The sequence below is a fragment of the Amblyomma mixtum genome, chromosome 9 (genome assembly GCF_055824585.1).
Source record: "Amblyomma mixtum isolate Tamu chromosome 9, ASM5582458v1, whole genome shotgun sequence".
Lineage (NCBI taxonomy): Eukaryota > Metazoa > Arthropoda > Arachnida > Ixodida > Ixodidae > Amblyomma > Amblyomma mixtum.
Genome location: NC_143020.1, coordinates 95,433,550 through 95,445,290, shown reverse-complemented (window position 1 = coordinate 95,445,290; position 11,741 = coordinate 95,433,550). Strand labels below are relative to the sequence as shown.

At 47.7% G+C, this 11,741-nt stretch overlaps 1 protein-coding gene across 3 annotated transcripts in view; it reads right to left on the bottom strand.

Annotated features, from left to right (window-relative positions):
• Positions 1–5,140: 5,140 nt before the first annotated feature.
• The window catches only part of LOC149330221 (RNA-binding protein Unr-like), a 49,421-nt gene continuing 42,820 nt past the window's right edge, over positions 5,141–11,741 (bottom strand). For all 3 annotated transcript variants that reach the window (XM_089560829.1, XM_089560830.1, XM_089560831.1), the window contains one exon: positions 5,141–9,449. In XM_089560829.1, the coding sequence (XP_089416955.1) occupies positions 9,140–9,449 (310 nt within the window). In that variant the 3' untranslated portion in view covers positions 5,141–9,139. The remainder of the gene's footprint in view (positions 9,450–11,741) is intronic.

Genomic DNA, 11,741 nt, shown 5'->3' with positions numbered 1-11,741 from the left:
TATAAATGTTTTTCACCACCACCACCACCGGCAGGTGGTATAGGAGTGCAATCTGAGACGTGCAGCCTCCAACACTGATAACACGGATATACGTAAAATGTTATTTACCGCCAGAGCTGTATGCGGGATTTCAAAACCACTCGGCCAACATCGTCGCAAGTGTATACGTCGAAGCCAAAACAACCAGCTTTAACCTTTTGCCGGTGAGAATGTGACGTCTTTGCCAAAGGTGACCAGGCAACAGAGTTTTCTTCTAAGCGGTACAGTAGAGTTCTTACGGCACCGCTAAAGGCCAAAAAAATCTCGAAAGGTGTGGACAAGGGTTATCCATACCTTACACAGACTTAGAGATTAAAGGGTGTCATAAGTGCTTCGTTGGCTAAGAAACAAATACTACTGCCTGGTTACTTTCTGACAAAGACGGTACCTTGCATGGATGCGTTTTGATCTAGGTGGGCGTGGCACGTGCAAGCGTTTGAGAGGGCGCCATCGAGAATGTGCTACGTGTGGTCATGCGACTCAGAAAGCCCACTCTTCGATCATACGAACGGTGAGGTGTGGGCTACCATTTATTGCAGTAGTCACGTGCGCCGGAGAACGGACATCCTGGACAGCGCTCCACATGATATCATGTCGGCCTAGTCACAGACAAACGCAGTTGTGACTGAGTGCCATGGTGTATCGCGTATCGTTCCGCAGTTTATCGTATCGTTGCCCGCGAAGAAAAGCCAGTAACTGCAAAGGATTCACCTTGCGGAAATGGTGAACAAGGAGACCACACTCTAAACAGCTAGAAAGGGGTAAAAAGTGAGCAAACAGTCCTCTATCGCGCACCCTTTTATAAAAGCTTACCCCCTTTCCACTCCCATACAGGCGTATTAGTGTTTAGAGTGCCGGTACACGCGCAGCACGTTTTCGGGAGAAGGTGCATTCCGAATGACCCTAGCATTAAAAGCGAGCTCATCGGGAAAAAAAAACAAACTAGTAAACAGTCATAAAATTAACCCAGTGGCTGGAGGCAAGTGACGTCACCAGAAAGGATCATTCCCGCTGCGGTGGGAAGTGACGTAACTTCCGGTAAAGGCATCAACAGGTTCTAATGCTATCGCATTGACAACACACGGTAATTTGGTATCGCTGTGAATTTTTATTGCCCGTCGGCAATAAAACCTTTTTATAAGCTTGTCGGCAGAGTGAGACTTGTGAGGCAAAGCGCACTGTTTGGAAGTGTGTAAGAAGCCCTCACTTCAAAGCCCTATTTTTCCTGTACACGAGTCATCTTGGGCCATAAATTCTGAGCCCCTTGAAGAAGGGTATAAACAGTGCACGCAGTCTAGCTCAGAGCCCCAATTAATGCTGTGATTCTTTAAACTTCCGCTGCGCTGCCCTTTTCCAGTAGTTTTCGCCAAGTGCCTAAAAGAGAACAGCTCTGTAGTCGGATACTAATTAAGTCCGCAGTGAAGCGCAGACCACGTTCAAAACCGCCGAACAGGATTTCTCCGTGACAAAAAGTAGACCGTTGTAAAAGTTTTTCTTCTTACGTAAACAAGAAGCTAATTACGAGAAGAAATTATAAGCTAAGGAAATTTGATGTCTTTGACTTGTTTGATACAGTCAAGCATTAAAAAGCTGATTTTGTTCACTGCTGTAATTGGCCAGTGTAGTAATACTGGACGCCGCGGACCATGGCCGTGGAGTATTACCAACTGCTGTTTTTTTTTTAAGTTGCAGCCTACTATAACAAAACTTTGCAAACTATTTTAGGCAACACTGCATGCTCGACACAAACTGTCACAAATATTTCATCGGAGAAAATCTAAGTAGCCCTCTCACGACAGAGTTGCACGAGCCTGACGTCTGACCGCGGCAGCTATGCAGGACGCCCGCGCACTGTGTGATGTGAGTGCAAGTTAAAGAACCCAAGGTGTTCAAATTTCATCCAGCGAGCTCCATGTAATATGTCCAGTCGTACTCGTCCACGCAGTCCTCTAGAGCACTCGAGCGGAGCACCGGGGAGAGTACACATGTCGCTTCCAAAAAGCCTTGGGCTCGAAACGACATCATCGGACATGCACATTCCAATGGGTCCTCATGCTTTCAAAACCTGTATCGAGCCTGTCAGACAGTGGCCACTGTCTTAAATGCTCAACAGAGCACGCCGTTCCAACGTTCGAGACTAGAATCATGGAGGAAAAAAAAAACAAACTCTGGAGAGACGCGACGCCAAGCGACCAGCCTTCGCAAGCCAGGTGGTCCTGAAGCCGCTCCCTCCCCCGTTTTTCGCTCTCCCAGTCGGTCCTTAATGTTCTGGTGTTGGTATGTTTTAGTGCGCGCGTCTGCGCGGCCCGTGGCGCGGGCGTTTGCATGGAGGAAGGATTGCAAAGGAACGATGGAGGAAGGATGACAGTCATGGAGTTTTGTAGCGAAAGCTACAGCTATAACTGGGGCGCATTTCGCCGTGAGCCTCCGAATGACCGTGAAACGACCTTGAGATAAAGTCATGCCTGCTGTGCACATATACCTAAGCATGTGTGGTCCACTTAGTGGAATACTTTTGAGCTTAAACTTTGACCCTTAAGTCTGACCTTGATTTTGAACGTTGAGATTGAATTTTGACATTGCAAGTTGTCGGCAGAGGCAGTAAGAAAGCCACGCGGTAATTACGTTGTGTCACGTGATTCGATTCACAGTTGTGACGTCAGGTATGGTGTGTGTATATATAAGCAGAACTATGAGCTACTGACCATCGATCAGTCTTTGTCTCCATCAAGCCAATCAATGAAGACGAATAAGCGGCTATGAAGTGGTGGCGGAATTACGAAACAATAAAGGATGTACCAAAGTTAAACCATGTTTAACATGCTTATATGTAGCATTCGCTACAGGAAACTCAGTTCGGCAGAGTTGAACCACTGCCTAACTTTTTTCCTCCATGACTGCAAGGAGGTTGATGCGCGGGTAGCGCATGCGCGCGCGAGCAGGTGGATTAGATATCACCGCATGCTATCACGTGGCATGATCATGGGAGACCGACTTTCTCCTTTTTTAATGACTACGCTACAAAGCTATCCCCAGACGCTGCCTCTTGGATTTTTTTTCCTCCGTGCCTAGAATCACTGTATAAGTGAAAACTTATCCAATGTGTGCAATGTTTTGAAGATGAGTCCATGGGTTTGGCAGGATAGCCCGAGCGCCGAACAGTCGGCAGCATGCCATAGGTGCGGCACTTGTCCACGTCTAGCCATCATCACGACTGACAAGTAGAGACTGGTGCGTAGGGACATACTTAAATTCTGTAATAATAGTCCTAGTAGCGCCGGTTATACACCCCAGCGTCTTGATCAGTTGACGAAGCGAACAAGCCGAGCGGTGCGTTTGCTAGCGTGGACGGCTTGTACAACGTTAGTATAGCCACAGGGTTTTCCTCATCGCAGGTGCGTGCCCCACCATGAACTTTGTCCGAGGAGTGCTTTGAGGGGCACTTGGAATCCCTCTGCTGCTCCACAATTGTAAATCGAGGCACGTCAAAAACGGAACAAGCGGGCCACGCAAAACGAATTAAAACATACCGAAACTCAACAGGCCGCCTGCGCCTCCAAGTTTTTTTTTTTGGTTTCCAACATTGACTGTCTTTTTTTCGTCTTGTCAGAAAAGTGCACTATAGCGGTTCAACCAACTTATATACTTCGATATCCAAACGCGTAAATTTCGCGCAGGTTTGTCAGCCTGAGACATTCGCGAATATTCCGTCACCGCGCTTGTACTTGCATGCTACTTGCGAACTGGCTTGTGGCGGCGATACCTTTATTTTAGTTCTTGCCCTTTTCTACCTTATAAGAGCTTTGTTTTCAGGAAGAGTGGTCTTTTTGCAAGTTGGTATTCTATCGATACAAGCAAACTTCAGTTTCTCCTGTGTCCCTTTATTCAGCTAGCTGCATTGTCTACAACGGGTCCCACGTCGCGCCGAAGGATGGCGCCATGTGTTTTTTCCTCCATCCATGGATGGCGCCATGACTCCGTGCGAGCCCGGTTCCTCAGCGCCATCTGCTGGCGCATGCGTTGCTCCAGGGGCAGCACAGCATGTAGGCACAAGGGGCTAGACGGAAAGCTCCACCAAAGTTTAGATACGTCTCCTTTCTAACGCGAAGGTCACCCGCAGCGCGCCGAAAACGAGAACTGCTTCATGCTACAAAGTTCTCGTCGTCAAAATCGCATGCTCGCATGGGCGACCGGAAGGGGGAGCAAGAAGGGGCGGTTGCCCCCCCCCCCCCCCCCCCTGAAATTACGATTACTGTGAAAGCAATACTGCTTGCACTTTTCTGCCATCGATGGTCGTGGCGCCTCCTTACACAGCGGCGCGTCACGTGACCGTGTGACGTCACGACAGACCGAGAGACGGGGCCCCAGCTCGCGCCATCGATGGCGGAGGTACAGTCTTACACGCCAGCTGCGCCGCTCCACCACGTGACGTCACGACAGACCGAGAGCCGGGGCCCCAGCTCGCGCCATCACTGGTGGAGGTACAGCATTACACGCCGGCTGTGCCGCTCCACCACGTGACGTCACGACAGACCGAGAGACAGGGCCCTAGCTCGCGCCATCGATGGCGGAGGTACAGCCTTACACGCCAGCTGCGCCGCTCCACCATGTGACCGCGTGACGTCACGACAGACCGAGACGGGGCCCCAGCTCGCGCCATCGATGGCGGAGGTACAGCATTACACGCCGGCTGCGCCGCTCCACCACGTGACCGCGTGACGTCACGACAGACCGAGAGCCGGGGCCCCAGCTCGCGCCATCACTGGTGGAGGTACAGCCTTACACGCCAGCTGCGCCGCTCCACCACGTGACGTCACGACAGACCGAGAGACGGGGCCCCAGCTCGCGCCATCGATGGCGGAGGTACAGCCTATCACGCCTTGTGTTAAGCTGCAGCACACTCTTGCACTGTGCATTGCACGTCATATTCATGAACTTCCATCTGTGCGCAAGTCACGAAAGGAAAGGAAATGCTTGGTTTCGCTCAATCTCGGTTTCAGGTACATGGCGTTGCCCACCTGCAAAAACCTGCTTCCGCACAATATTTGGTAGTTAGCAGTGCTAAACCGCCAGCAATTCTTTTATACAAAGAGGCAAAAACTTGGCTAGAAACATTTTTTTTAATGTCTTCCAATACAAAGACTTCCATTTTTGTGCACGGTCTGAAAGACCGCAGCATTTAGAAACATTGGACAAAAATAAAAGGGCTTCTTGGAAACTGCGAGGAATAACAGCGTTGATTTAGACACTGATCACCGACCCTTCCACAATGTTTCGTTAGGTCAGATTTCGTCTTGGATATAAGTGGGCTGATATCTGCGATGACAAATTCATTAGTATCCCCGCTCCATAAGACAATTATTAATTGTATAAAGTAGTCGCTCTCTCTCTCCACAATGTCACGGTTTTGGGGCGTCAACACCACACTGCAACGGGATGTCGCTGCTTCCTGCAAACTTGGGCCTCGCCCACATTGGCTGTCATCAAGGAAAGGGCCCTTTACTGCCAGGGCAAGTCGCCGGCGAGCGTTTGCTCAATGTTTATTGTCGTTTTGAAGGTACCGACTCCACTATGCAATGCATTCTTCATGAACAAAAGGCTCTTGCGTTTCAATTTTTGAGCAGAGCAGCATGCAACAAACAACACACACACGCAAGCGCGCATCCTACCTAAAAGAATAAACAAAAAGAAAAATAGCATTGTACAACAAAGCAGAAAACGCGTGCCGTCACACATCCTTCCCATGCATGGCGTGCCGACAAGCTAAGACAGGCGCACTACGGGAATTGTCTGCTGTTACGATTTTCACACGTGCTCCGTCTCGCTCTCTGTGTAAACTTGTACGTCAAAGTGTCCAAAAATACCTTCATAGTATTTCAGCTATGGGCCGGGCTGCCACTTTCAGACAGAAAGGCTTTCTGAACGACGCCACTGTGCAAACGAGGTATTAACTAAAAAAAAATTTCGGCAACATTACAAAAAAATGTGCTAAATGTGCGTATATACCTTTTCGCTACACGAAACGTCCACTTCAAAAGACCAGTACACTGGCTCTGGAGAGACTATGTGCCTAAAATGTACACATAAAGCAGCCGGCCACAGGGCTAAGCCATGGAGTTCCAAGAAGTAACGCTTAAAAATAGCACTGACAGTTTTTTTGGTGACTGCCTCTCTTGCAACGATTTTCAAGATATCGATCTTTTACGAAACATCACCAACCGCACAATGACACACAACTCGACGGTAATAATCAAGTTCAGTAAAGAAAAGATTGGCACCACGTCCGCAACAAAGGTCTCGCCACCAATTAATTAACTTATTGTGCAGTAGTGACTGAAGAGGAAAAAAACAAACAAAAAGTCCTCGTAAGAGCCTAACCAAGATAGCCAGTTTTCGCACCACTTTTTCAACACTGTGTTTCATTCGCTATATCCTGTACACGTATTTTCGGCAAATTATCATTCTCAATTCAGTCCCGACATGAGACCTGCATGACTCGATCAACTTTGAGGTCATTGTCACGGCTACTCAAGTGCTGTTTAGTTCTGTAAACCCATGCAAGGCAAATTAGCGCATATTATAAATACAACCACCAATCACTGATGCCGGGGGCTGGTATTTCATGCCCATTCAACATCTTGCCTACAAGATTCAAATGCCCCACGAAACAAATGCAAAAAAATCTCGTAGAGGAAGGCAGCTGGTCGTATCTGACCCAGCGTTAAAACCGACTCGCAGCAAAACCGCACCTCGACTTAGAGACAGCAAGTTCAGCTTTGGACACAGGGAACGCCCGCTAAGAAGCACGGCGAGGACAGACAGGTTGACTAAACTGAGAAAAAAAAAAGAATGCGAAAAAGAAAAACAAAACTGACAACAGCTCCCTGATAATACGGCACAATCTGCCAAATCCTAATCTAAAGATAACAATCCCTCTAACACTCTGCTCGTATAGTTTATGCACTTTTTTTCCTTCGTCAACGCATTCGTATAATTATGTTAAGAAAGGTGAATGCACACCACCACAGGTCCCAATGCCATCTGTGAATATCAGTAAAAAAAATAAAGTTGCAGTTACAAGGCTTCTAGAAAAAAAAAGGAAAAAGCTACCCCGAAGGCAGCACACAGAGGCACAAGATGTACAGCGAAAAGCACAGCAAAGAAAACGGGGAACGGGATCAAGAAAGAAAAATGAAAACGACACTTTCTTTAAAGCAACCAGAAAAACAGGGCAACACTTATATGATGAAGGTTGTAACATTGAAACCTAGAAAACAGAGCAAATGGAACATACTCGGTGTTGACCGGCGTGCAAACCAGTACACACTCGCAGCGATTAGTAGCTCTTTTATGTTTAAGGCCATTCACGATTCACTCGTCACACTTCACAGCCTTCCAGCCATTTCAAGGATAGTGGCACTCGGCATATTGGATAGGCATGCAAACATCCAAAAGCTCCTCTCTCCCACCAAACTTCCTCTATCGAAAAAAAAAAACACGACTTTTGGCAATGTCCCGCTCAAACAATACTGCACAGCGCTCCTACAAAGGCATAGCACGCCAGTGTTAAGTCAACCCACATGCAAATTTTGATTCAAATTCAGCCGATTCCAATGCGATTAGAGACGTAATAAAGTCTTCACAATCTAGTGCTGTTTTGTAAAGAAACATGCACCAAGTTGAGGTTGGAAAAAAAAAAATTATCTTCTCTCTTTTATCAAAAGGAACTCTCAAGAGTTCCACATTACACCGTGAAGTATTTGTGAGGGAATTAGTGGATACTGATCTCATAAAACCAGGCTTATCTTTACCTACAGTCATCTGGAGTTCAATCGGGGGTTTTACAAATGCCTAATCATATAATACTGCCAACAGGAGATGAAACTGGGGCAGTGACTATCGAAATCGTTTTGAAACTGAGTGCTTCTAACATTCCAACATACCAAAGAAAAAAAACCATCGTCATATTGCCATGAGTATACACCCCTGCAAAAGGTCCCTGCTCTCACAAGGGAGTCTGGAAAGGGGGTTAGCAGCAGGGTTGTTGGTGGAAGCTGTCTGTCGAGATTTGATAGGGAAAAGAAAAACCACGATTGGGACGCTGAACAGAGAACAGAGTCGGCAACCAACAAACATGACATCTTTTTAGTTTTGTTTTTCTTCGTTCGTTGCTTGGATAATCACGCACGTACACAAGCACACACACAGAGAAAAACATGGCATTGTTCAGCAACTTCAGTACGCTGCTCACAATGGCAAATGAAACTAAAGAGGACTGGACACTGAAATATCAAAAAAAAAAAGGGCCACGAGGAGCCCGCAGAAATGGGAAAAGTTAAGATGATGCAGAGACAGAACTGAAAGAAAAGCTAGACGCGAGTGGATAGCAAACAACAGGTTTGAGGCTAGGACATGTGAAAGCAAACGCGAAACAAGCCGGATAACAGACTAAAGGCTGCAAAAAAGACACCAAAAAACATGAAACCCAGTCTCAGCTCCTCAAAAGGTTTGCTTTGATGTTTTTCAGCAACTGAGTTTGTGTAAGAGCTTGCACTGGTGATATGAACAAGAACTATTACTAACCGACGACGAAGGCAAAAAAAAGAGTGGGAGAAAAGAAAAGGCTACACAGTACCGTCTTCTCCTCCTCGCCACAAGATCATAATCTTGTTTCTTTTACGCTTCCAACATCAGTTTCCAAGACTTCAACAAGCTTGATTGAAAAACACTTGCACCCATCAACCTTTTAAAAACTCTAGCAAAAGAAAAAAAGACACACACACACACAGTCACATGCATTCAAAACGAGAAAATACGTAACATTTGCCACTTTTTTCTTTCTTCATTCATTTCCAAGAAAGTGAAACATGACGGGCGGACAAAAAAAAAAAAAAGAAAACTTGCCAGGGATGCGCTCGGGGACGCAAAACCAACAGACGGCCGTCATAAAGGGTGGAAGAAAACAGTCTTGCCGCACATTTGTTTTTTCATGCACCTGAAGAGGAGAAAGAAATGCTGGCAACAGTACAAAAAGTTCCAAAGAATAGAGAGAGAGAAAAAAAATTTTAAAAACTCTCAAGACTCTCTTCATCGGGTGTTCTCAAGCCTGGACTTCGGCTTCAACTGGAGCTGTGGCACCGGCCAGTGTGTTGGTGACCTCCGCTTCGTCCGGATTGGCTGCGATGTCGTCTTCGGCTTCGGAGTTTGCCTCCTCCACAGCCTCCTCGACCAACGTAGCGGCTGCTGCCGGATTGGCTTCGGCTCCTGCTCCTCCTCGGCTGGCAAATCCGTTGGTGCCGTCCGGACCGCGGGGCTGGCGGACGATGATGATGCGAGGACCGGAGTCTTCGGTGGAGAGGGTTCGTAGCCGGCTCACAAGACGCTCGGGACGCTGCGTTGGCTGTGGCTCACTGCAGAGGTTTTCGGAAATAAGCGCATACTTTAACTCATTAGGGAAATTGATTTCATCAGAGGATGCGTTTCAGAACTGGAACTACTGGAACTAGAACTAAGTTTCAGAACTGAAACTGTCGAATGTGGTACAAACATGTTTACTGATAATTTTACTTTATAAATTTTTTTTTTTTTTTTGAGGAAAAGAAATGGCGCAGTATCTGTCTCACATATATTGGCGGACGCCTGAACCGCGCCGTAAGGGAAGGGAGGAAGGTGGGAGTGAAAGAAGAGAGAGAGAGGAAGAGGTGCCGTAGTGGAGGGCTCCGGGATAATTTCGACCACCTAGGGACCTTCAACGAGCACTGACATCGCACAGCACAAGAGCGCTTTTTGTGTTTCGCCTCCATCGAAACGCGGCCGCCGCGGTCGGGTTCGAACCCGGGTACTCCGGCTCGGTAGACGAGCGTCCTAACCATTGAGCCACCGCGGTGAGTTCATGCACTAGATAAGGAACTCTCCAGTCCTTGTGCCAGAAATGCTGACTGACATTTTTATGAATTTGGTCCGCATCTGTGCTGTCTCAGGTGTGGGATAAACTTAGCAACACATCCAGTTTGTTCAAGGTAATGTCGAAAGTGGCCAAATTTTTTGTCATTTTTCGGATGCTTCGCCCCCTATGCACCTCAGCAATGCGGAGAAGCGTTCTCCAGGCCCTGCCAGTTTGTATGTAATCGAGCTGTTGTATTTCCCAAGTGGTTCATCCCCTAGACTCCATGAAGATGCCGGTGCATTTCTCCTCTTAATGTCGCGTCCCCACAGGATGAACGGTCTGTTCGAAGGTTAATGCACCAATTTTCTTATGGTGCTTCACCCCGTCGCCCCAGAGCTCTGCAGAGAAGCCACTTTGGAGAGTACCGTATTTACCCAATTCTAACGCGCACCTTTTTTCGGGGAAAATACGTCTCAAAATCGCATGCGCGTTGGATTCGAGTGCAAACCAAAACGTCCCCATAGCTGCCCATCGTCATTGCCATTATACGATGTGGGAGCTCACTAACTGCTGGCCAACATGGGAGCATGTTTGCTCGTCGTTTTTTGCGTCGCAGGAGCCATTTTCAACCGGTGTGGCGCTTGTCATTGGTCGCGTGCTCAGCGACCACGTTCACGGCGACGGTATCCCGTGCACTGCCGCGGGTAGACGCCTCATCACTGCCGTTGCACGATCGAGATACGCGGCTCGAAAAATGTGTTGATGAAACAACGGTTGCCAGAAACGCGTCTCCAAAAACGATGAGAGTCCTTTCTGTTTTGCGGCCGATTCTCTGACAGATTACATCGTCCGCAGGCGGGGCACGCCGCGCCGCTGACGAGGTCGTGCATCATACCGATCTCACAGATAACAGCGCTTCCGCGCTCGTTTTTACGCTTGTCTTGGCCGTTGAAGATCTCTATCTTTCGCTGAGATGCACTGACGAAGTCAAGGATGCTCCACAAGAAGCTTGAAGGATCCAAATGGTGCATCTCCGTTGCCGCAGTTACGCGTAGCATCAGACGAACCTCCCGTCACCGGAGCTCTTGCGCTTGGGGCATCTTCCTTTATACTGATGCTTTGTCAAGAACTTGCGTGAACAAAAATCTCGTTTCTCAGTCATATCCATAGCAGAGAAAGAAGAAAAACCCAGGCAGAAGCGTTGGTTCACGTCTCAGTGGCGGCAGAACGAAGAAAGAGCGTCTGCGTCCGTCCGTGCGGTGGGATGCTCGTAGCCAATGGAAGGGCTCCGATCGTACCACGTGATTTGAAGGGCCAGTCGCGACGCTCGACTCGGGCGGGAAACAATCTTTTTTTTTTCGTCTGGTAGAAGATGGGTAGGCCTACTTCCCCGCGAAAATTCAAGAGCGGCCGACGTCGTGGAGCGAAATGCCACGTTCACGAAATTCAGTCAAATTCGCACTTTCGCGAGCCACCGCGAGTGCTTTAATTGCATTTTTTACTACCTTCCCCTTGATTATCGGCTTTGATTTTTTTACGCATAAAAGAAGAGGCTTGGGGGAATACAAAACGCAAGAAAATACAAAATCGACTTTACCGAAAAAATAGCGTTTTTTTCACCCGCATCTCTCCTTAAAATATAGAAACGGTTGCAAATTATTTCCATTCGTGGAAGTCACATGCATGTTAGAAGCGAGGCTCGTAGTTTTTTTTTTCATTACCAATATCGGGCGTGCGTTAGAATCGGGGCTTGAATTTTTTTTTTTGGTGCCGTAAATTGGGTGCGCGTTGGAATTGGGTAAATACGGTAACTGCA